We start from the raw sequence: 27,018 nt of genomic DNA, 5'->3' as shown, positions 1-27,018 counted from the left end.
AGTTGCATTTAATTACAACAAAAGGGTTTCAGCCAGTAACAAGCCAGCTTGCCCCAAACATTATCCCTTTCTAAAAGACAGACTTAGTGACACCACATCCAGTTGTATCATTCCTTTCACAAAGCAGGACACCCAAATACATCCTCCATGGTTTCTTTTAAATCTTCTCTTTCATCACCCTAGCAATGCACTCTATCTTGCTGTGGTGGTATAGAAAGTCAGAAAACAACTCTTCACACTTCTTGCATATAAGGAAAAATAAATATAAACAAGAATTAAGAGTATAATGAGAAGAGGAACATATCTCCACCTCAATACACCTTTACTCCCAATGAAAGGTGATCAATTGGAAAAACAAACAAAACATCACCAACAAAACAAACAGTGGGACAGACATGAAGATATTACATTGTGAATGACAGCTGCTTACCAGCAGGGAATGTGCATTGCAATGTTCAATGTTTTGCTTGTATGACTTATGCAAAAGAGACAGGAAAAAATCCCCTGCATTAACAGACCATGAAGTTTAATTTTAATGTAACAAGTATGGTAATACCACTGCCAAATGAGAGACAAACTTCACTCACTCCCTCTGGAGCAACTAATTCCCCACCTACCCCACTGTTTGGGCTCTGTTCTAAGGAGCAGAACTAAAGGTGAACACAGACCTTGGGTGTGGAAGAAGACCAACTTCATTCCTTCCCGAGGACAAGCATCCACTCTGGTAGGCCCAAGAGAAAACATTATTTTCTTTTAACAGCAAAGCACCAACAAGGAATCTTTCCTGTTCACATGAACACACGAATAAGATGATTATTTTGTGGAGAAATAAGCTTGGACAATTCTTCAGTCTCCTCTCTTTTCTGCCCCACATGGCACAGGCTACTCATTTTGCATATGGGCCATCCAACTGCTATCAAGTCCTATATGATATACCCAGAACCATGCTCCATTTGATCTGGGAAGAGACAGGAAAGATGCCTTTCACCTGAACATCTTAGGCACTGAATGCTGTGATCCACTGAGGACACAAAAACATTAAAGTGCATTTCTTTTCTTTTCTTTTTTTTTTTTTTGTTTAAAGATGAAACCTGAATGTTTTACAGGTCACTCATCCCACACTGCAATTTGAAAACAGACTGTTTTCAATGCTCAACTACAAACAACTTCTGGAACTACATCAATACAACCAAGCAATGGAAATTATGACAGGAGAAACAGACTTCCACAGAACATTTAAGTTGATAAAAGACAAATGAGATATGGGGAGAGATCTTTTACAGGTAAAACACTAAGCAGCGAAGAGCATTTCACTAGCAGCAAGATATGGCACGTGGACTTCTGCGCTGGAGCTGTCTGTAAGCAATTTCTGGGGAAAGAGCACTGAGGCTGAAAGAGCCTCAGCAGTGCCCCTAAAATGCAAGTCTCTTTGCCACCTCACAGACAGGAGGCTGGGATTATTCCAAACCCTGTGCTGAAAGAGCTGCCAAAAAGCAGCTGGTTTCAGTTCCCAGACTGATGTGAATACTTAAAACACCTATTACCTGAAGCATGAACAAAATGGAGGTAGACAGGGCAAAAATAAGTCATTGTTGACAAGAAAACCTGAAGGACATTTGACACATTTTCCCTTGTATGATAAGGAATTTTTGCCTTGAAATTATGAATGGGGAAAATCCAGTCTGTATTGAAAGATGTGCAATGCCCACAGCCTGTAAACATCCTACAACATAACCTCTCAAGGACAAGCACTCTGCACAAATCATCTTGCATAAAGGATGGATATAGATAAAATCCATAAAGACAGAACAAAGAACTTGTAGGATAAAGCATAAACTAGCTGATAAAGAAACTTCTCTGCAGTGACTAAGAACAGAACTGGAAGAGGCCCTCAACAATCCACTGCAAATTCAGAAAGGGGAACACACAGAGTCTAGGACAGCTCCCAGACTCCTCTACTTGGATTTCCATTTGTGGGGGCTTAGCCCAAATAGGACATAACTGCAGTTCCAGAAGATAGGTTTCAAAGTACTGGGCCAGAACAAATCATCTTCTCCAAAGTGAAAAATTTCTCACCTCATTGATTTCACACCACATAATCAGTTACTTTACCTGAATTCCACCGAGATTACCTCAGCTTAAACTACAGACCAGCCAAGACTATTCACCCAATTAATTCCTCCATGGTCATAATAGATGTTTAAGATAAATCAGACAGAAGAAAACATTGAATTAACTGTCCAGCTACAAAAGGATATGGTGGGGGCTTTCTTTTTCTTTTAACTGTTTTTACCACCTTGGTTTCTATTGCAATCCACGTTGCCACCACCCACCACAGTTTTTACCATTTAGTATGTCATAACCACTGCTTTAAAAAAAAGAGTCAAAAGGATATGTTAAACACCAAAGATTTAAGTTTAAATCATGGAAAATGAGGATGAACACATTGATACAGGCTTGCAATTTTAATTTTTAAAAGGCCCCTATGGTGGGACTAGCTGTAGATGGCATCATGCTAATGCAAACGGGAAATAGGTTTTTTTTAAAAAAAAAAAACAAAAAACAAAAAACCCCACTTTAAATAAGTATGAAATCATACCATACACGTGTACATATTTAATAATTTTCTACGTTAGCTCTGTTTGAACTATAAATCAAGTTTATACTACTAAAAGTTCAGTATGTGCAACATTAACCCAATCAAAGCATTTTATAAATACAAGCTTCTTTTTAGTATTGCAACATACTTCACTACTTAACATACTGAAAAACAAGTTCTACATTTAAAATTCTGCTGTAATAGTTCTATCTGCCAATTAAGACTACAAATGGAAAAATACTTGCTAATCTTTAACATTTTGAAAATGCAAATATATTTCATTTTTTGAAAAGAAACAATCTTGTTTATCCTACTGGTGCTTCTTTAGACATTTGAAGATACTACACTAACAAAATACAAACTTTGTAGTAAGCTTACAACATGTACTTCTCAGAGGCAAAAATAAAAAAAAATCTGGTTTGTATTTATGAAGGAACATCCATTTATTATAAAACAAGATAAAAGATATTAGAATTAAGTTGAAACAAGGCAACATTAGAACAACCACTTTAGAGCTTTGTGAACGAAGTGTAGTTTTTAACTTGCAAATCCGAGTGAACGTAGCTCTTAACATGCTGTCCTCTTTATAAATGGGATGAAGTAGAGAAGCAAAGCTTCAAGGTGTAAGGGTTGGAGCCATCTGTAAGGAGACAACACAGAACACACCGTGGGCACAGCTCTCCTGCTGATCCATCTTCCATAACATGGCAAGTTCACCAGTTCTGTGTATTTCACACTCACACCTCCACTGGGGTTTGCCTTTTTCACATTGAAAGAGAAACCTTTTCTGCTGTTACCACCTCTACAAACTGAGATAAAACTGAAATTGTGAACAGTGTGCTTATCATACTATCTTCAAAAATATCCTGCCTCCTTTATTAAGAAGGTGGACTAAAAGGTGGGGGGGGAATACAAAATACTTAAACTGTTAACACTTCACAGGGAGACAAACTCATAACAGTTAGGTGAAGGAAGTTTAAAATAATATTAGACACTGGCCTGGATTCAAAATTATGTCTGGGTACACCTGGAAAAATTCCATTTAATCAAGTAAACTGTCTTAATTGTTCAGTGCAGATCTGGCCTATTGTGTACTTGTTTAGCAGGTGAACTCACCCCACTCTATTCTTGCTAGTTTGGAGCTAAATTCAGCTTGGCTTCACAATTTCTGCTTTCAAAGGGAACATGCTACAGGAGCAATAAATTGAGAGCAATGAGGTGAGTAATTTAAAGAATCCTCTGTTCAAGACATTGCAGATTTCTCTATATTTATTGTGAAAGAATCATAGAAGGGGTTGGGTGGAAGGGATCACCTCATTGGCTCATCCAGTTCCAACCTCCTGCCATAGGCAGGGATGTCACACACTAAACCAGGTTGCTCTGAGCCCCATCCAGCCTGGCCTTGAATACTTCCAGGGATGTATTGGAAGCATCCATCACAAACCACAGCTTCTCTGGGCAACCTGTGCCAGTGCCTCACCACCCTCACAGTCAAGAACATCCTCCTAACATCTAAAACCTAAATCTCTCTTAGTTTAAAACCCTTACTCCTTGTTCTACCACTATTTGCCCATGTCAAAAATCACTCTCCCTCTTTTTTATAGGCCTGCTTTACTGGAAGGCCACCGTGAGGTCATCTTGGAGCCTCCTCTTCTCCAGGATAAACAGCCTCAGTTCTCTCAGCCTTTTCTAACAAGAGAGGTGCTCCAGCCCTCCGATAATTTTTGTGGCTACCAAAATCCTAAAGTCCTATTCCACAGAAAAAAAAAAAAAAATTCAGCAGTAAGATTACTTACTTGGGACTCTTATCTGGTAGTGATTAAGTACAGTGAGAGCTTCCACTGCATCTGTCTTACATTCCCATTCCAAAAGACCAGACAGTGTTTTGGCAGAAGCTGTCAAAAGGAGAAATAAAAATGGGAAGGAGGGGATCAGTAAAGTCTCCTGACAGCGCATACTCAGATCAAAACTGGAATCAAGTAACTTCTCAAACTGGTCAAGTTTTACTTACGTTTTGGATCAAACACTTTGTATTTAATAAAGCTGAGAACTTCATGATCCTCACATAACTGTCACAGAAATAAAATAAGAGGTAAAACTCCAGCAAAAGTGCACATCAACAAATTAGCAAAAATTCCAAGTTCCTGGATGAAACACACAAAAAGCAAGATTCTGACTTTTTAAGAGAGTTTGCAAGAATTTATGGCAAGTAATTTAAAAAATATGTTTAGATTGGTAACTCCTTAGAACACTATTCTGTAGTATGTAAAACAAGGCTCCTGTATCTGTGATATCACTGCTATCTCCAAAAATGTATTTAAATTATAACAAATTCTACTTTTTGTTGGATGCCTGCTCCAATACAGTAGCTCTGAAGTTGTACATACAAGGACACCACTTGGGAACCAGAGTTCCCTTTCAGAGTTGGAAACATATATTTTATTGAACTGAAAAAGAACTCACTGAATTGCCAGCAATCTTACCACTGCCTCCACTTAAAGAGGCCCAGTATTGCATGTTTTAAGCATCCAGAGTTCATTTAGGATACAGCTGTGCCAAAGGTCCCAGGTGTATGCTTGTCTCCATTCCAAAACATCCTAGCAGTCATTACAGGGAGTCAGTAAATCCTTTGTGAGTTGTAGTCCTAACTTCCCTGTATTTGCCTTTGTGTCTTTTCCCTTTCCTCCAAAAACCCCCCACATTAAGCTCCTCAACTTCATTTCCAAGATTTTTTTTTTTTTTTTTTTAAGTATGACTAAAATTGAGACAGTAACTCTAGAATTGAACATATCCAGGAGGGCTACACAAATGTGTTTTAAGGAACAGCTCTCTTCCAGTGGCTCTGCTATAACCCTCCCAGTTACTTGTTTTTAAAAGCAGCACCATGAAAAGCCAGGACAGAGCTCAGAAAGTGCTGGATGTCAGCCACTCCAAGTGCCTACCTTTACAAATGTTTCCTCAGTCACACACAGGGGAACATTGTAATAATGCAGCACACAGGAGGGTGGTTGGATGATGTTCTTGGATGCCTGGCCAGCACTGGTGAAGCGATTGTTCTTACTCATGGCAAAATCCTTGTAACTACTCGTGCCATCCTCCAGTTCAAATATCTGGCTTGGAACTACTGAGTGCTGCTTGGAAACACTGGAATTTAAGGATAAAGTTTCTTAAATAATTAAGGCTATCATATTTTGCAGATTATTATCTTACTAGAAAAGATCTGATGTTTCTTTATAACAATTTGAAATAAATACAGTAAGAACAGGATAAGTTGGATTTGACACTTTCCTTAAAAAAATGAAGAAAGAATGGATAAGACACATTGGGAATACAGTTTATTAGTGGCCAATCCATGTAATGACAATATGCATTATGAATGTAAATAAATAAAATTATAAATAGTAATAAATCTTAAGAGTGGTTGGGGTTGAAAGGGACCTTAAAGATGATCTCCTTCCAACCCCCGTGCCCTGGGCAGGAACAGCTTCTACTAGAGCAGGTTGCTCAAATCCCCATCCAACCTGGCCTTGAACACTTCCAGGGATGGGGCATCCTCAGCTTCTCTGGGCAACCCGTACCAGTGCCTCACCACCCTCACAGTAAAGAATTTCTTCCTTATATCTAACCTAAATTCACCCTCCTTCAGCTGAAAGCCAAAATAAACAGTGGTAAATTGGAAATCATAACTCCAGTGATGATAACAGAGTAATGTGACATTGTCCCTTTGAAACCTCATTCCATCTGCCCACTGGTGGACTATTAATCTGATAAAACATATTTACCAGACATTGAGTCTCTTTCCAAATAACTTGACATTATTGAGATGTGTGACTGCTCTTTCTACAGCGTATTCATCACCCATTTCAACCAGTGCTGTGCCCGGAATAGTCTTCATAAATTTCACCTAAGATAGATAAGGAAAAAAAAAAAATACATTGCAACAAAGAGCTCAACCAATAGTTTTATAAAACATTAGGATATATTTTTAGACAATCTCAGACAGGCTTTTTCCAAAGTAGTTGGCTTTGGAGGCTCAGACAAGCTTTTTTTGCATAGTAGTTTCCAAGTTTCTGATAAATCATGCCTTACCTTCTCAATGTTTCCATACAAGCAGAAGAGGTTGAATACCCTTGAACAGTTCATCTTGAGCTGATGCAACCCACTAACCATGACAACTGACCCAGAAGGATTTCCACCGTGCATGTAAGAGGAGGATGCCTGCGGCAACGGATAAGCAACAAGTTCTGGAGTGTCCCGAGATCCCATGCGGTACCGGCTTGGCAAGGGCAACAAAGGTCCATGGGAGCCTAAGGAGATGAGAGACCATGTTTTTATGTTGTTTGAAATAATTTTCACAAAGTAGTCATGCATCAAAGCCCACACAGATAATGCATATTTAAAGAAGGGGCAGAAGGTTATGGCAATTGCTGAAAAAAGATATAGTGATTACAAAAATCATTAATCATTATCTTCCCTGCAGCGTGCAAAATATTAGAACATAAATGTATCAGAGAAAATAATTAAAATCAACATTCTGAAATATTCCCATCTAGTAACAGAGCTACATGACACCAAGAAAGAATATTACAAAGTTGGGAAAACAAACCAAAAGGAGTGAGACAGAGGTCAGGAGATGACACAGCTCTTTTTCCCAGAGACATGAGATTAAGTCAGAAGCCTGTCTTTCTACAAAATGCTCATTTGGAAGAAACAGGAATACTTAAACCCCCACACAAATGCAAAATGAAGTGGTACTACTTTCCACTGTAGATAAAGTGACAAGTTTCACTGAAATAGACTTTTTTTTTTTTTTTTTTTTTTTTAGTGGTGAGACAGTACTAGTAAGCAGTGCCCCTGTTCATAGAAAACGCCACTATTACAGACCAGGGGAGGATCCCTGTTTTTCTGAGACAAAAATAATGTGAAATTCACATGAGCCAAGTATAAAAGGAACCTTTTGCCCTTTTTTTTCCACAGCAGAAAGCAGGAATGAAAGGGAAACAGTGGTATAGGAGGAGATGGACACATTACTTAAGGTAGAAGGATATATCAGAAGAGTGAAAACAGAAGATCACAGAATCAAGGTGGGACTTGGAAATTCTGGAGATTCAAAGAACCGTTGGAAGGACTAGGTAGGATGTCAACCTACATTGTAAAATACCAAAAATACCTTTGCAAAGAAAGAGGCAAGACAAACCACATTGCACCTGAGAGCTGAGAGAGTAAATACCTAGAAAAGTCACATGTGAGTGGGGACATTTGTTTCTCCACCCTGAGGTCTTTGCTCAGCACATGCAAGTGACAGCAGGTCTTGCCCTACAGAGAGCACTGGTAACAAACACAGCACTTCATAGAGCTGATTCCAAAACATAATTTCTCTACAGACACATAGCTGTACCTTTTCTGAATCAGCTATATTAGAAGTGCCAATACCAACAATTCATAGCTTTGCATGTAAAGACATCAGAGCTCTCTGTTGTACCAAACCATTGACTACGCTATGTTGCCATTTTCTAGAAGAAAACTGCTTTCCCAATCCAGATATCATTTTCTACCCATTGCCAGAGTGATGGCAACTGAAAGAAAACTTTCTTCCAAGGAATAAACCTGTAGAGCTGAATGCTTTGGGTGACAGGAAGAGGTGAGGCAATAGTGCACATGGATTTCACTGAACCAGCAGTGTTTCAGAAGGCAGACTGACAGCAGACTGACAGAACTGTTCATGCTGAAGGGAACCACAGCTAAGCATTGATTAAATATTTAGAATTCCACAGAGCATGTAAGAAATCATAACCAGCTGTCATCCCATGTTACTTACCATAGCCATCATGTCTAAAGGATGATGGGTGCTCTCCCAAAATAGCTTGTCTCTGTCGGCCCTTCCCTCTGTCTAACGTGGGAAGGGAAAGAAACCAGTTTAGTATGCACAACCAGGCACTTGATTTCTCCAGTTAAGACACAAAGCTTCTAGTTAAGAAGTGAAAAAGTATTTTGAGTCCTTGTTAATTTTATAAACGATTTCTCATTCACTCTATGTCTAAAAACACAAGCTGTAGCCCTGGGACACCAAAATTAAAAGACTGCCATTTGTATAACAAATTGCACTTAAGTTGATTTGGGGCAGTGGCCAATGAGGAGATGCAGACATTTAAGGTTTATGGAGATACCAAATAGTTCTCCTAAACAGACACCACACATTAGTATAGAAAACACCATACAGCAGGATTTACCCATGTGTCTCTTAAAACAAATTTGAAATGCAGTACTTTTGAAAGACAGTACCTGAATCATAATATTAGCTTCAACAGCAACACATTTTCAAAGTGGGCTTCTTTCAAGAAGTTTCAGCATAAGCCAACAACAACCTGTATTACATGGTTTCATAATCAGTAAACAGAGAGCATTACATATGTGTACATATATATTTACAGAACACCTACTGATTTATGGGCGTGCTGAAAGGATTGTACATTGTGGCATTATCAGCAGCACATAACAGTTCAACTGAGGGAAAGTATCACTGAGTAATGCACTTGAACAACAGTCAATCCTTTATGAAAACCCAGTTCTCTAGGATATAAAGTTAAGCAAGGGGTCTACATTAATGGAAGGAAGCAATGCCTCACAGCCAAAGCTGTATTTTCCAATCAGATCCATGCTGCACAACAAAAAAAAATCTAAACTTCCAGATTTCTTTGTGGTAAGCAACAATTAAAAAAAAAAAAAAGCCACATTGAAAAGATGGGGCAAGGCATTTAACAATTTACAACAATTCTCAGGATATTTAAGTATGACTGCTGAAAACAGTAACTCCAGCCCAATGCAGTTGGAGGTATTTTCCCCAAAAAACAGCAACTATTTGATTACACAACAGTGGTAGATGAAAACACATATGGCCCTTTCTGCTCAGGACTTTGAGGCCAGGTTCCAAGTCAGATATTTACTTTGGCAGTAAAATCTGAAGAGAGAGCAGTCCTGAACACTTTCAAATATATAGAAGAAAGACTGCTGTTGTCAGGTTTATTTTTCCACTCCCTTTTCAGGGTAACAGCTCCAGTTCTTGGCTCTAGAAAGCAAATGAGCAGTCAGATCAAGTATTTTGAGCATTTAAACTGTATGCAGTAATCATCTTTCAGAAAAATCAGTTTTGTAATTCCAGTCTGTGGAACTAAATACTTTGAAACTGCCCATAGTAAAATAAAGAACTCTGTGAGCAAAGTTTGACAATTATTTCCTCCTCATGGTGGTGCAAGTCTCTCCTTGCCCTATGCTTGTTCCTTCCTTAACAAAGCCCCTGGATTGTGCCAGTACAAATACTTGTGTAAACAAGCATTGAAACACAAGAACTGACGTGTGTTAAAAATAATTCTGAAAGGAAAGGTTCTTTATAATCTTGTTTAAACTTGGGTTCCTTGATTTTTAGTTTTGTTTTTACATCAGGTCCTTGAATCACTGAGCAAGCTTGTATTACCACCAAAAGAAATGCTCCAAACTACAGCTTGAAATTTCTGGCTAAAGCCAAGTAGAATACTAAGTCAGGTGGGTTTATTTCATTCAATCAAATGCAATACGAGTCCACAGCAGCAGGCACTTGTTAGGATGCTTACTTTAGTGGAGAAAGATTATGGGAAATTTATTACCATAAAGAACCAGAAACAGTTCTTTAAAACAGATCATTAGTAAAATGCATTTCCTTCCTAACATTTGAAAGGCAGGTGTGAAATTCTGAAAGGATTTATTGGCATGACTGTCCTTGGAATGAAATTCCTTTGGGATAAGATCTTTGCTGCAGTGAGAACCCTACAGCTCAGATCACACTATGTTCAAAACCCAAATAATGCTGTTGCAAGAGTAAGTTGAAGGACAGATACATAAACTCTTTCCAAAAAAAAAAAAACCCAACAACTCCTGGATTACTTTATGGGCAAAACTGCTCTAGATGCCTGTTTCTCAAGTACATTTCACTGTTCATTCATGAATTTATATTCCCATTGTCCACATAAATGGATGTGGATCATAGTAAATGAAAAATCATGCTACATACAATATGTAATGAGATAGATAGATAGATAGATAGATAGATAGATAGATAGATAGATAGATAGATAGAATACAAGTCTAACTTTTTTTCCTCTTATGTGTAGTAGGGTGCTTATGTATAGAGAATAGAGATAATAATAAAAGAAAAACAAAAGAGCAGGGTTCTTGAAAAGAGCAAGCCACACCTATCCTAAGTTTTTCATTTTCCACTGTTTGCTCAAGTTTGGGGAAGTTTTAGTTCATACAGTCATACCCCTCTGCAGACCAATTACATAATGCATTTAGATGCACAGTGTTACAAGTCAGCCTCCAAACACTGCAATGATCAAAAGATACAAGGGTCAAATTAATCCTTTCAATATTTCAAATTCAAGCCTTTCGATTTTTCTTTTTGTCCTTGAGTTTCTCCAGAATCCATTTTCTTTGACTCAAGAATTTGAGAAAAAATTTGAATCCCGATACAAATTGTCATAATCTACAAGCTGCAACCAATACTGTAGCTCCCTTGTTAACTTTTTACAAGAACTTCATTTTGAAAAGCCAAGCCCTAAGTTTTTAGTTGTACAACAGTTTCACAAGCCCAGTGTCTCTGCAGAATTACTGTGGAAATGCAAATCTCTTGAGACAGCCAAAGCCCTGGTTCTCATGTAGCCTTTGATAAGTAGATATTCTATCTTGGTCACATTGTCTTCACTTTTCTAACTTTACATTGAACACATTATTGTACATAGGTTACTGAACACTGCACTCAATAGTTACAGATTTTTGGTTATTTTTAAATAAACACTTTACATGAATTAGGCTAGACAGCAGTTTGACTGTACATATATAATCATAGTTTCCACTGACATGAGTTAAGCTCTGAGAATTTTTACAGCTGAGTAGTTAAGAGACAGTATGCCTGTACCGATTATGAATCTCCCTATTTTATTACTGAAGTATAGCTGAGGGGACTTATTGGTATTGCACTGCTCATTTCCAACTATCTGCATATAATGATTGTACTTCCCTACTACTAAACAATATTTACACTGTTAAGTCTGAATGCAACTCTCACATACAGCAAGTAATAACAAGATTACAACATCAGTGATATCAACAAGAGGTTCTTAATTTTGGAGGTTCTCGATTTTTCAGTGGTAATTTTAAGGGAAATAAGATCAGCATACATACAAACTTGAACAGAATGGGTACAGTCTATCATGTTATTCATCCCACACAAATCTGAAGTACTGAAAATGTCCTCCTTTACAAACTTGTGGTGGTGGTGCATGCAGTATGCAGACAAGGTGAACTGCAAGTCTGAGGTTTTTCAGAGGGTTTTTTTGTTTGTTTGGGGTTTTATTTTGCTGATGCCGATGTGGTGCATGATGAAGTGTAGAGTCAGCCTGCTGAAGTCCTCTATCCTTCTTAATGCCTTGTCCAACATAGGGGAAAAGAGTCCTTTCGAAGGAGAAGCAGTGTGCAAGTTTGTAGCTTATAAGGAATAGTCTGTGCCAGGTTTCCTCTCCTCCAAAGAGAGAGAGCTGCTTGGAGAAATGCAAGTCCTTGAGAACTGCGAAGGTGCTTGGAGGTGTGGGCTCCTTGTTGCACTAAATGGCTCAAGCACACGGCAGTAGGGGGCACTAGGGCTCAGGGTTAATTCCCTGCCGTGGCACAGCCTCCAGCAGCACTGGCCTGCTTTGGAAGGACTGCTGCCACACAGCCTGACCACGTGTGAAGGGCTGGCATTAGTACAGTCAAACAGCTACAGTGAGAATGGATCAGAACCTACCTCTGCGGCCCAGATATGGCTTAGTGTAGTCCCAACTATCGTTGTCATTCCTAATGACATTAAGTCGAGTTGGCTGTTCAAATAAAGTAAAAGTGAAAGAGGTTAAGCCTTGACTATATGGGTTTTTGGGTTTGTTTTTTTTTTTTTTAGTAAAATTAAAAGAGAAGGTCCAAGCATTACCCTTGCATATTCAATTTTTAGTGTGCAGCATCCTGCATAGATATCTGCTCCATTGAGCGCAGCCTTCGCCTTCTGGGCACAAAACACTGATTCAAACATACACATCATGTTAAGGATCTTTTTCCCCAGGTGTCTCATTCACATCCCTTTTATCTGATAGGGCTTTACTTTGGTAGCCTGCAGGTATTTGACTACTGTATACACTACAAGAACTCCACACAGACTTATCACAGTAGTTACTTTAAAGCACAAAGAACTAAGTGTACACCCTTTTTAGCTCATTAGCCAAAAAATCTCACTTAACTAAAAGAGAGACTTTGAATGAATAAATATTGATCTTGCCTCAAAAAAATACAGCAGGCAGATGCATGTACCAGGCTCCAACACCTAAGTTATTTCATGTGCTCCCCATGCTCCAAGATTAGTTCTGTCATTAACAGAAAAATGTGCCAGAGCCTTGGCACATCACAACCCATGATCTCACCCATACTCAGCAATACATTGTGTCAGAAAGCCTGAACTTTGCAGCAGAACAGACCTTTTGCACCATGTCTTGGTATCATTTAGTGACATTTTAGAAAAAGTCCAAAACAACAGAATGTGCCTTGGTTTTACCACATTCCTGCAGTCCATCTTCTTCCAAAGTGACACAGGCTCACTGTGGAACTTAAAAATTAGGAAAGTTAAGCTTCCCAGACCTGCAAGAAACTGACGCTGGCCTGAACTGCACAAGTAATGAGTACTTCAAGTAGCATTTAAATTTGAGTAAATTTTTTAACTTTTCAGAAAAGGCTTATCTTGAAGCTCATTTTCTTTGCCACCCCCAACTGTTTCCTTGCTGTTGCATTACTTCACTCATATTTATGAGTTTTCTTTCAGTTGCTGGCTGGTTTCATTTTCAATAAAAGGCACGCTACAGAATTTACTTCAAAGGACATAAGGATGAACGTTTCTAGGTGTGTGCAGGACCCTCCCCACTACTTCCCTAATCTCTCATAAGATGAAGAATAACCCCTAACTGTACAAGTCATCTGATCCTGACAATTCAATTTGTGACAAGCTTAACACATACAGTAAGTCAAATTATTGTCTGTTAGGACACATGGTTTAAGTTTTCTACAGAGATGAATAGCAATTAGTTTGATTTAATAGAAATTAGGTAGTTCCCTTTGCCTGGAAAATCATCAATACAACCATCACATTGGCAGCATCTGAAATCACAAAGTAATTCCAAATAATCTGGCAAATTTTGTCCAGATAACAGTTTAAAAATGGATGTTAATAAAGCTTTAGGAAGAGGGCTGTCAGTTAAGGCCTAATCATATCAGACTTTGGGCTTCACAAACCACAGCAACACACAACAATTCTGAACATTCAAGCCAAGAACAACTGAGTGCTGCAAACAGAATAAACAGTAGGATAATAGAGCAGGGAATTTCTTCAACATATGATGCCCATGAATCAAGGTCAAGGATGGCCTTTGCTTTATAAAGTCAAAATAGTAAGGCAAGCAGTGCATACTGGGACTATTTTAAAGAGTCTGAAGAAGACAAACTGCACCTCTGCAATCCCTTACCCATTTATTGAGTATCAACACAGGCAGAAGCCATGAAACTTTTGTGTATAAAGGGTCGTCAAATCTATGACACAATTCATGTCTGCAATTATTAGGCCTGAGGGAATATAAACATGGTTATCAACCACTGTTGACAATGCCATTTTCCTACAAAGATGAAACGTGTAAGTACTATTTGGTCTTACAGACATACAAAAATTAGAAGTTACCATGTCTTAGACAGAAATTAAGAAATAATTTCTCAAAATCACACAGTATCTTTCCGACATTTGCATGTTAAACCTATCTGGAGTCAAGAACATACAGCAAAAAAAAAACCCAAAATAAAAATCACACTCAAAAAGGATATTCAACCATGGCTTGTATTCCATTTCTCTTGAATATAACAATGCGCTGGACTTTCCCAACAGGGTTGCACACAGTGTACAAAACATCCTAAGGAAGAAGAAAAAAAAATTTAGTCAGATATGAAATTCCAATCACTTTTGGTCCTCAGAACATTTTCTTGCAGTGGCATTTAAATGCCAAAGAGCAAAGAAGAGGCTTGTTAACTTTCCATTTCTTATTTTCCTCTCTACAATTAATACATTGATGATTGGCATTTTTATGGATCAATATACTACAGGCAATCAAATCTTCAAAACAGGAAAAGACTGCTGTAAGAAGTACTTACGTAAATACTGGTTTAACAAGTATCTTCAACTATGTTAAAACCCAGTAAATGCATCTATGGATCAAGCTCTGCTACCTTTCAAGCATTGCCCTGCAGTAGTTCTACCACAGCAGAGAGACAAAGTGACCCTTGTTACCCATTTCATAAGATTCCAGCAGCTGAGTTCATGTTTTTTTCTGAGAGTAACCAGGAATAGATGAAAATGTAAACTTAGATAGCTCATCAAAAAGAGAATTTCAACAGTTTCCATTCACCTGAAGCAAGTGGGTGCTATGCTCCTTCCTTTCTTTTTATCTAAACCTCCAAAATGATTATTCCAAGATCTTGGTGTACATCCTCAGGTTTATTTGGGGGTCAAGAGGGAGAAGTGGCAAAGGAAGTAGGTATAATATTTATTATTATGTTTTGTAGAGTAGAGGAGCAATTGGGAGGCAAAGGAGTAGGGGGCATGCAGATTTCTTAAAACTAAAACAAACACAGCCCACACCACCTGAACTCATATAAAATAAGACCTGTGAGATCATTTACAGCACTCTTGGCAACACAAGGCTGCCCTCCATCTCTCCTGTTTCGGAGAAAAGATTCCTAGAAACTATCTAGCTCCAGGTGACATTCATTTTCATATGACTTTCCTTTCACAATTTGTCCCTCAAAAAATTCCTTCACAGCCACTTAATTAAAACAAAATAAAATTGTCTTTCAAAACATAAGCTCTACTCAAAAACCCAATAGTGTCATTAGCCAGCAGTCACACAGCTGGATTTTTAAATTATGTTTCATAATTCAGCTATTTCATATTACCAAATCAATCAAGTGGTTCACAAGACACAGTAATGAAGGCTGTTTATTAAAAAATTAAGCACTAGCATTATATACATACTAGAATGTGGTAATTCAATTGCTAAGGTACACCACACCTTCCTCATGCAGGTACAGAAGGTTTAGAAGTGAGAATTACGAGGTATGACTGAATAGACAGCAATGACTGCAGCAGCACAAGTCACTTTGGGAAAGTCTCTTTGAACAGACAAATCCCTGACAAAGTTCTGCCCCCAGGTAAGGAAACAAGGAAATGAACTTCAAAGACCTTTATATGACATCTCAGGCAAAGCTTTTCAAAACACCAGCACCCCCTATCACGTAGGGGAGAAAAGCAACTAGTTAATATGCTCTTCTTGCCCTTTGCTGTTACATCCCTCAAAAAATAAAGAATTCTATGAGAGAACCTAGTTCCACAATTGCAATGGAGGAAAATAGGCTGCAACAAAATCTTAGAACAATTTTGCTTCTGCCACAAGATGTCTTTGAACAGATCAATTTCTCTCCAAAAACTCTATCTTGTTTTTAAAGTAAAGGTTTTAAAAAAATTACAACAGTTTACTGCAGTTATTCAGACTTGCCACTTAAAACTGGTTGCAATTTTTCATCTATTTTTTCTATCTGTAGTTCAAATTTAAGAAGTGTTGAAGAGGAAGTAGTAGTATTGGACTTTGTGTCTTTTTTTTTTTTTAAGGGAAAGGATGTTTGGTTCATTTTTTTTTTCTTTTGATGGGGGTGGGTTTTTTAATATGCAGACTTTACCTAAAGCATTCTGGTTTTAACCCACTGGACAAGCACAAAATTTGTATTTTTCTCGCTACATTTTTAGCTGTTATGGGTACAGCTGCTCTCCCCAGTTGCTGTGACTACGCTGCCTTCAATGACCTCTGCTGCTTGCCAGTAATTCTGGAAATCTGCCTGCTTCTAACACTCATTTGTATATGCTAAAGAAACAGCTGGGGGCAGTGGGAAGGAAGAGGTTGGGGGGGGTGTGTGTTTGTTTTTAAAGGGGAGCTACTGTGCCAGAGGCTTCATCCTCAGAATTCCCATGGAACTCTCCTAGCAGGCTTCTGCTCCCAGTTTTTTCAAGCATCCACCTTCAACTCAGCAGCTCACACAAGGCAAATTTAAAATGCATGAATGAAAGGGAGTTTACAAAATTCGTATTGCAGTCATGTGCAAAGAATACTTTAACTCAGTCAGTGGATTTGCTCACACAGCTCAGAGCAGGTTTGTTTTTAAACACCAAAAAGCAACTCGCACCATGGCTGCTTTTCTATAAAGGAAATTGACAGGAGAAAGAAAATTCATCACTCACTGATGAATCAACAGACAAAAAGCTATCAACACTCACAAGACAGTGAAGCAGAAAACAAGATGTGGAACTGACTACTTGAGGTAATTTCAGGAATACTAAGCTGTCAAATGAGTCAATTTCCTCTCATAATATACAGCACATTAAATAAAACTTAATGCTTGCATAAAGTTACTTGGTTCCATACCATCCTACATCCCTAAGAACAAATGATTCATACTTGTATCATAGTACACAATTTAATTTTTTTTCTGAAATATTTATATATATTTAAATATATAAATATATTTTTATATATTTAAATATATTTATATATTTATGAAATTTAACATCTACTATAAAATCTTCTATGAAAAATATAAGCAATTAATGCATGATAAAACATAAATTTTTAAATAACAACAACAAAAAAACCCAAACCTATATCTTAAAGAACCATGTACACATGTCATTAATAAATGGCAATAAATTAGGATACAAGTGTATAAATGACGATGAATAACTTGAAATAGTAAAAAGGAAAATATGTTGGCCCAAATAAAAGTGAAGAAGATTCCATCAAACTGGAATTGATCATCAGAAGATAAAGGTTTCACCTTTCCACGAAGGAAACACTTTAGAAGGACTTCAATAAAATAACCCTTCCCTACTGGAAAAATTACTTGCTCTTTAAACATACACCACTCAGAGCCTAAATATCAATCTTGATGCTGTGGAAACACATTTGGAAATATTCCAGAAGCATGCAGCAACATTTCAAAATCCTCACTTCCGAAATCTTCAAATGTATTGCAAAACATCTGTACTAGACTGAATCATCTTGAAAAACCTTTACTTAAGAACATGCGTGTTACCTATGTGAAGACATAAAAAAAAAAAAAAGAAAAGAAAAAGAAACAAGACAAAACCTACCACTGTGATTGGGTAGAGAGGATTCTGAATTGACAGCAGGAGAACTTTATTCCCACCAGATGGGTCATCAGTGTTCCCTGGCCGAGTGATCCTCTTGCTTGTGGAGTAGTTGAAGAAGGCCTGCTGCCCAGCAATGTACACAGGTTCATCTGCTGCAAATGTCACACATTTCTTTGCACTCTCCACGTTTTCAAACTCCACCAGAGCCTGGCGCTTGAACGGCATCATCATGACATAGCTGGTGAGGGAAACATCACACTGAGGTTTCCTGCTCACTCAAAACAACTCCCAGCTCCCATAATTGTCATTTATGAAATGTTTTTTTCCAAACAATTCCTAACAAAGACATACCATATGGTTCCAAACTTCTCAAGAGCTTCCACAAGATCTGCTTCCACGACAGATTCACACAGCCCTCGGACATGGACGACAGGAGAAACAGAGACTTTGTGATGACTTCCCCCAGCATCCTAGCAACAAAATGACATTTTAAAATTCAACACAGAGCAAGGAACACTCCTGTCATTAACTAAAATAAATACTTGGTAGACACTACACTGGGTCCAGAAGCAGCCATCTAAATGCACAATCTAAGCATGTGTTAAATAATTTAACTTTTCTTTCCAAATGGATTGCCAGGTTCAGTTGCTGAAGTCTACTTAAAATAAAAAGCTTTTCAGATTTAATAAATCTGTTTGCACACACAGGATTTTTTTTTTGTATTAAAAAAGGCAGGCATTTAACACTGATTGAGTTGCAGGAGGTCTTACACACACCCTATTCATTAGGAGGATAAAAAAAATAAATTAGGACACGTCCAACAGCTAAAATATTTCTGACACTGCTTGCTGATGCCGGTATCTTTTTGAGACAGGCTGGGAAAATAAAAAAACAAGAACAAATGAGGGCCATCTGTAAACTGAATGCAAACTGAGTATTTTTCCAATGCTCCACAATGCAAGAAAACGCCAGCTTCCAGATTATGGTTGAAATAAACCCAACCTCCCTTCTAATTCTGAACGCACATTTTTAAAAACTCACAATTTCTGTACATATGGGGCTCTTTCCACCCCAAGGCTGACTACTATTCATGGATCCAGACGTCATGCATTAGCACACAGAATGCCCACCATAAATATTTTTCAGAGGTACTTTCAGACAGGCTCAGTTCTGTGCAACTGAAGAATTTGGGTTGGAATCAGCTCATCTTTCCATGAAAACCCTGAAGTAAGGCTGAATTCTATTTTTAATATTCTAGGACATGGAGGGGAGAAAAAACAAAAAAAAAAAAGAAAATAAAAGAAGAAGAATGCAAGCCAATAATGAGAGATGATCAAAAAAAGATTAGAGATAATAAAGGGCACAGTAAAATATACTGCAAGTACCCAGCAGCAAATTTCATATTTGTAACAGCAATGTGAAGTTGATGTATTTAAATTTAGTGAGTACATCAGTGTGTTACATCTAACAGATCAAGTCTTGTTGATTTTTTATTTTTTCTTAAACAGCAGCACAATCTTCTGGAACTTGAGAGAGATTCTCATTTGTAGCACAAAGGAGCATTGAGCTCAAATAATTAAGTAACCACAATGATTGGTACTACTGTTAGACATTCCTCTCTTCTCTGTCTATTTGAACTACAGATGCCAGGAAAAAACGGATTCCAGATAACTACAAATTGAGTCTTGTTTGTTTAACTCCTGTGTTCCACGTACAGTTGTCACTAAACAATTACAGATTTTATTTAAATCGAGGATTTGACCATTCTGTTTGAATCAAAAGCCAGCACTTCAGGCTTCCTCAGATGCCAGAACAATCTGCTGTGTAATATTTTAAGCTTACCTTACATTTTATGTGTTTGCAGTACTAAAGCATTTTAAGTGACAGCACATTTCTTTGAATAAGAAATGCGGCAATGCTGGGAAAACACCACTGGTGATATTTGCATAAGTTACCTTGTATCCTGAATCAATCAGCTCGGGTGTATGGCAGGTGCAGTGATCAAAGTAGTCGCAAAAGATTAATACTTTGAACTGCAAATGCTTAGGTAATTGCAGAAGGAACAGAACTACAGGGAGATTTTATTTTCAGCTCATATGGTCTTAACCTACATACACACTTTTCAAAGCTGAAAAAAGCACGTGAGGAAATCTTCAAGAGAAAACTAACAAAAACTACCACTTTTTCCTGCAAACCCTATTACTCTAAGGTGTTGAGATAACATGCGCCTTTATTTACAGTCTACAGAACAATCAAAAACAATTACATAAATTATTCATTGCCCTGCATACTTGCTACTACATTAAGATCCCAGTTAGTGCCAGGGGGATGCATTTCCTTTTTGGTCTAATACTCTCGAGAAATCCCATCTAATAATATTTCTGTCTAATCACATGGTGAATACAAGCAATGATTTGCTCATCGAAGCAGTCTCACCACAAGGAACAGTTACTAGCAACGTAATACTTGCCACTCACTACTTTTTTGAACTAGTATCTCCATAAATCACATAAAGCTTTTCAGAGAATGGGTACTCAGAAAAGTATTTCACTCTCCCTCCCCTTCCCAGCCCAAATTTCTGGTTTAGTTTCAGTTCATGTTTCTTTGTTATGCACATCCCTTTGTATTTTTATCTAGCAGCAGGTATTTGCAAAAACAGATCTTTCTAAAAGTGCAAATTCTCTCAAAAATTAAGACTTTCACATTTGCATCTTCAAATCCATTATCCATGAGTTACATGAACATGTACAGGCGTCTGCACTTCTGCAGAGTATCAACAAATACAAATTTTGCTTTCTGTTGTCATCAAAGCAACATTTGGCTTTCCAATCCCAATTTCCTTCTCCCAAATCATCATACAGAAAGTGTTCTTTTAGCAAGGTTTAGCAAGAGATTTAGAAAGAATCAAAAATTGCCATTACCTGCACAGAAGCTCGAGAAGCATGGAATAAAAAACAAAAAAAAACTCCCCCAAAACAAACCACAGAAGAACCCACCCACCCCCCCCAAAAAAAACCCAAACACAAACGAGTGACAGCTCAGCCACCTGCCATTAACCTAAGGACTTACCTACAGAGAATTACAGAACCCCTTTTATATACATAAAGCCACAGAGGTGGCCAAATCAGAGGGTCTCTGCTTTACTCCAAATAGTTTCTAGCAGGCAGCAGTGAAGGGCAGCACAAGAACCAAGCACAAACCAGTCCTGAGCCAGGAAGCCTCAAACTAACATTCAGAGAGCACATGGGTTGGTGAAAGATGGGGACACGTGCCACAGAAATATATTTGGGTGCAAAAAAAGTCTTCACAAAGGGCAGACACACATATTATTGTCAAACAGGTTTTGCAGCTACAAAGCTGCAGTATCAAGCAAATCTAGAATGACCCTGGATTTCCTCTAGGAGAAATAAAACCACCAGACCACATGAAAAATCAAACATGTCTGCAGAGTGTAAAGCATATAGCTAAGGTCAGAACATTCACAGCTCATCCAACTGCTACTGGAATTTCTCCCCAGAGATAAACAATGCAGGATTTTGACCAAGATCTCACAGCCACTGTATCTTGAAAGCTACATGTGCTACAGTTGGCACACAGACAAAGGTTATATCAAAGCATCTGCTCACACACTAACAACCACCAGTATTTCTCTGCCTACAAAGGAGTCTTTCAGTAACTCAGCTCCCACCAGAGCACAAAGCCCCATGCAAAACTCCAACACCACACTTTGCACTCCACCAAAGCCAGGAGAGCAGAGTAGCCAATGTTAGCTGTATCATTAATATATACATATATATTTCCTAAGGGGGCTTGAAAGTTCAATAATGATTGAAGAATCATTAGGCTGGACAGAAAATGCAGTTAATTTAAATAGATAATGGAACAGACTTCCTGCTCAAGACCAGTAACAAGGACAGAAAAGGTTTTCCTCAAGAAAGAAACCAGGAGCATAAAGATGATTACCCTGAAACAAAGCTGAGACAGAAGGAGAAGCACTGACATATCCAAGCAGATGAAGCTCAAACAAGTGACTTCACATACCTAAGACTGCAACAGAAGCAGCTTCAAAGAACGGCTGTGGCATTTTACATCCATTTTTTGGTGACCTACATACCTCTAGACAACATTTAAAACATATCAATGATTTCTTGCCAACTAATTACAGCTTGCCATTCCAAAAAGGAAGAAAGTCATCACGGGCTGCAGGACAACGCCTCTCTTGCTCGTCAATTCCAGATTAGAATTTTCTCACCAACTGTTTGCACAAAAATGTGTCCTTTATCCTTTCTCCAGTCAGACACCTTTCAGTCAGTATACTCACTTTAGTCCTATTAATTTGTACTACCTTTTTTTGAGCATCTGCTTATTTCTTTTCACTGTTTGCCTCCTCCATCTCTCTTTTTTCCCTTGCTGCAAAAAGATGGCACTTCTTCATATTCCCTCTGCCAAATACCTAAATATACTCTTACTTAGTTTCTCACCATTCAGATTATCTTATTCACTCTCAACTTTCTCCTCTCTCTGCAACCCTCTTAACTGGTCTGAAATTTATTTTACAGATACAACAGAACTGGTGGTGAGTGGGGGGAAGTGTCTCGGAAGAACCAAGCAGACAAGACAAAGTTAAGGCTCCATGGCAGTGGAAGAATGAATCAGTTTTATATATCCTGGAGTGCTTTTTTTATTGTTGCTGGTTGGTATTGGGGCCTAGGGGGCAGGGCTACACAGAAGAAAGGGGTTAAGATTAATCATACCCCATACATCCCATTTGGATGAGTTTAGGTATCACTTCTCTTTCATTAATGCATCTCTACCACTGCGTCCTTTCCGTGATTTCAACTGCTACAAAAAGTGTACCTGCACTATGACCCCTTCTATTTGACCTGAAATGGTCAGGTATTTGGACCATATGATTGTCCCAAGTCCCCTCCAACTGAAACAGTCTATTCTATTTTCCTCTCTGCTCATGACAATCTGAATATCCTTAAAACGTGTTAAAAAATATATATTTAAATAAATAAATAAAATAACCAAGCAAACACCATCCCAAAACAAAACCCTACACAACACATCATCAGGAGATTTGGCCTGAGATACTGGAAGAAGAACCAGCCTGAGGGTAATGTTTTGGTTTGGATTTTTTTTGAAGGAGGACAAAGGAGGGAAGATTATTTACATTTACTCGAGAGCAGCTTCTAGGATGGACTTCATTTAAGACATGGACAAGTCACTGCAAAATAGGTCAAGATCTGAACTCATGGCATTTAGCTGCTGTTACCACACTGCCTGTGTTAGACACGAAGCAACTGAGTTGCAAGGAGAGCTGCTTTCCATTTAGCACCCAGGAAGTTTCAACAGAGTGGCTGAGAAGCTGCAAGATCACAACCCTGTTTTACCCTGCAGCAGCTGATAGCTCCGTTTGTGTATTTAGACACCATATCTCACCTTCCCCAACCGTAAGAACCGGGATAATAGATCTTCCTGACTTCACAACAATGCTTAGGAATAGGTATCTCAGAGACAGTGAGGGAAGCGGATGCTACAGGTTGTATAAATGACATTAATCCATAAAACTGACATTTAAGGGAGGGAGAGGGGATGGAGCTGAAAGGTCCTCAAAATTCCCTTAAACACAGTCTCAGCCCACATTATCCCAGTGTCCTGACCCTCTGCTACACTGCAATTCTGATTCCTCTGACAGGGCTTCACCACCACTCAACACTGCTTTTGTAAAGGTATTCTTCCAAATCACACTCTTTCCCACTGAATACTCTGCAGGAACACATCCTGCTCCTTCCCTGGTCAACATCCTGGTCTGTTCCTGGCCCTCCTTGCTCCTCAGCCTGGAGATGAGCCATGAAGGAGAGGGTACACCTCTGGCTGTGTCCACACAAGTGGGAAACAGAGGAAAATTAAGAGCAAAACAAATGTTGGTTTCCCTCTGGATCTCACATAGAGATTTCTAGACACCCTTTTCAAAAAATCAAACCAAAACAAACCCCACAACAACAAAAGACACCAACCAAAACAAACAAACAAAAAAAAAAAAAAAATAGAGGCATGAAGGGCTTCTTCAGCCAAATGCAACAGTCCCAGAACAGGAAACTGCCACAATAATAAATACAGCCCAGGAGGGTGACCCCACCAACCTGCCAGAGGAGTCCTAGCACAAAAGAGCTTTTATACAAGGGCATATAATCAATATGAGTGTACAGTTCCTGATATTCCAAACCATATGTGAGGGAAAAATACATTAAAAAAAAAATTAAAAAAAGAAAAATCATAAAGCTTCCAGACTCCTATCACTCTTTACTCTGATCTCATTTCTCATCATAATTTCACCATAATTTTCCATTTCTCCTAATTCCCCGTTAGCTATGGATCCTCCTACTTTATTTTTCTGCTCTCTTCGGAGCAATCTAGGATACTTACACTTCTTCCCTCCTCTCAGCCTACCTTCATCTTGTATATCTGAACCACATACAACTTTTATAAGCTGAGAACATTTCCCTGCAGAGGAACAAGTAAGATATGTCACAGAATAAGTAAGTTTCCTGCACATTTTTGTATCCGTTAGAGAAAAAAACATGAAAATTCACATTCACTAACTCTGCTTAATAGAAGCCGGTATTTAGCTATTAAAAGCTTCACATAAAATTACTAACAAAAGCACTCAGTCATTCACTTTTCATATCTCCATTTGATGTTAACTTATGCTTAAGAAACCAGTTTGATCTCCAGCATCAAGACAACTTCTGCCTCTCCAACAGTGAATCTGTGAATACAATTTTGCCAATAAATTGTCAATGACACTGCCACTGATACAACCAGCTGCTGAAAACCCCTCATGTTCTCAACTTGCTACACATTTGTTTCAGTTTCTTCACTCACAAGCCTCAGCACCTGTCATACTTGAGATCCAAAAGGTGAAGTTACATACCCCATGATCTCCTTACCATGAAAGGCAAACTTGGATAAACTGAGACATCACGAAGATGCTCTAAACCAAGGCCCAGAAAGAAGGAAAAAGAGAAATATAAGAACTAGTTGATTTCATAAAAGTACTGCAGAAAAGAAGACAAAAGCTGAATATCCTTTCTACTTGAAACACTCACTGCAAGGCGCTCAGCTCTCCTACATGACAAACTCTCCAGATAACTTAAGCAAGTATAACAATTTCTTTCAGCACTGGCCTTTAAGACAGAGCACATTACTAAGTCTTGACTGTAACAAAGATGATGCTCTGTCACAAGAAACTTGAGAGTTAAAACACTTCTCTCCCGAAATTTATTTTGTTACAGTTTATCAGGAAACTTTTGTAATAATGATTTTCTCCACGGCAGTATGGGTTATATTTTGTATACATGCTCAAAACAGCGCTGTTAGTACAGAAGTTTTCTTTCCTGCTGAGCAAGAATCAAGGCTTTCTCTGCTCCTCCTAAGGCTCCACATGTGAGCACAGACGAGAGTGACCCCAAGTGACCTAAGGGATATCCCAGACCCTATGAAATCAGCATATAAAATGGGTAAAGAAGAAGGCAGAGCAAGATCTTCCTCTCCTGCACCCTTTTCATTCTCTCCCCCATGAGCCTGGGCAGGAGCCAGCTGTGCAGTGCTTGGTTGCAGGAGAGGGTTAAACGAGGACAATAAATTTAGCAGGCACCTTCTCTATCAATAGATTTAGCTTCTGGAGAAATGGTAACAGCAAATGGTCCCTCATTAACTCATCCCAGTGATAAGCAAGTTCGTTTCAACAAATCACAAAACGGGTATTCCAAATTTGAAGCTTTGACATTAAATCAATGTTTTCTTGATTTGGCTTATTCAAGTAAGAAACAGAAAGAGCCATCAAGGAGAAAAATGGTTGTAATCAGATACACAACTAGTTAGATAAAGAATCAAGCAGTAACAGAAAAGTCTCGTTAGCTCAAATTTATGGGTCAAGGACTGCCTTGATAGTTAGATGCAAATTCACGAGGAAAAGGTACGTAGTTAAAAAAAAAAAAAAAAAAAAAAAAAAAAAAAAAAGAACCATTGTGCTCATAGCAGTGTGAGAGGGAAGGAGAAAGCAGAATTAGAAATTAATTTTAAAAGGAGGCAGTGGTTTACGATCAGCCTGATTGCCGTATGGTGCCAGACACAAAGGTAGAACGGAGGCTGAAAGAAACCCTCGGCCGCGGTTTCAGCCCCCGCCGCCACCCCCCCGCTCGGTGTTTCTATAGTTACGCTCAGCAACAGGGCCGGCACAAAACTTGCAATGGCGATATCCCGAAAGGCACACAGCTATCCGCGGAACAGCGGCAATCCGTGAGCTCCCAGATCCACATCGCTCTCACCCCTCCATCCCTCAGGCTGCAGGCTCAGCCCATGCCCGAGGGCGGTGAGGAACAAGCGCACGCCTGCGGCGGGGAGCGCAGCAAGGACCCGGCCCGGAGCCCCCGCCATTCCCACCCCGCCGGAAGCGCCTCCATGCCTGGGAAGCGGGCAGAGGGCCCCGACCCCGGAAAGGCCTCGTGGCCGTGGGAAGCCCCCCGCCCCTCCGCGAGCACGGCCCCCCTGCCCGGGGAGCAGCGGCGGGGGCGGTCGCGGCCTCGCCCGCGGGAGGGGCGGGGCGGGCCCCCTCCCCCCGCCGGCAGCCTGAGGGGAGCCGCCCCCCTGCCCGCCGGCCCCGGGTCCCTCACCCCGCCCGAGAAGCCGCCGCCGCCGCGCGACGCGGGGGGTTTGTCCCGCCGGCCCTCGCTCTCCTCCGCGCCGCTGTACTCGATCTCGCCTTCCTCGGCAGCCGCGCTGGGCTTCAGCCGCTTGGCCTGGCTCTCGTAGGCGCCGTCCTCCTCCTCCTCCTCCTCCTCTTCCTCCTCGTACCGCTCTCCGGACGACGGCGACGACATGTCCGCGGGAGCGAAGGGGCGGCCGGCGGGCGAGGCGACGCGGGAGCGGGGACGGAGCCGGCGGCGGTACTGAGCCCGAGCGATGCTCTGCGCCCCGGCCCCCGCACACGGCCCGCCCCGCGCCGGCACACGGCCCCGCCTCTCCGCCGGCCACCGGCACCGCCATTGGCTCCGAGCCGAGGAGGGAACGGTTGCGCCGATACGATTGGTCACTGTGTATGTCCATCAGATAACAGCGCGAT

The 27,018-nt window shown here is 39.7% G+C and overlaps 1 protein-coding gene across 2 annotated transcripts; it reads right to left on the bottom strand.

Annotated features, from left to right (window-relative positions):
- HNRNPLL (heterogeneous nuclear ribonucleoprotein L like) lies at positions 1-26,891 on the bottom strand. 2 transcript variants are annotated; one of them, XM_058835904.1, is made up of 13 exons: positions 26,570-26,891; positions 18,240-18,358; positions 17,889-18,126; positions 14,519-14,604; positions 12,594-12,690; positions 12,414-12,486; positions 8,418-8,489; positions 6,689-6,906; positions 6,382-6,503; positions 5,542-5,743; positions 4,611-4,668; positions 4,396-4,494; positions 1-3,239 (listed from the first exon to the last, which is right to left on the bottom strand). In XM_058835904.1, the coding sequence occupies exons 1-13, from the start codon at positions 26,774-26,776 to the stop codon at positions 3,184-3,186; spliced, it is 1,647 nt and encodes a 548-aa protein (XP_058691887.1). In that variant the 5' UTR covers positions 26,777-26,891; the 3' UTR covers positions 1-3,183. The 2 variants fall into 2 exon arrangements, with proteins under 2 accessions (XP_058691887.1, XP_058691889.1); XM_058835906.1 differs by lacking the exons at positions 1-3,239; positions 4,396-4,494 and having other exon boundaries at positions 4,611-4,743.
- Positions 26,892-27,018: the final 127 nt, after the last annotated feature.

The sequence above is a fragment of the Poecile atricapillus genome, chromosome 3 (genome assembly GCF_030490865.1).
Source record: "Poecile atricapillus isolate bPoeAtr1 chromosome 3, bPoeAtr1.hap1, whole genome shotgun sequence".
NCBI lineage: Eukaryota > Metazoa > Chordata > Aves > Passeriformes > Paridae > Poecile > Poecile atricapillus.
This window is presented reverse-complemented; position numbering and strand designations above follow the sequence as displayed.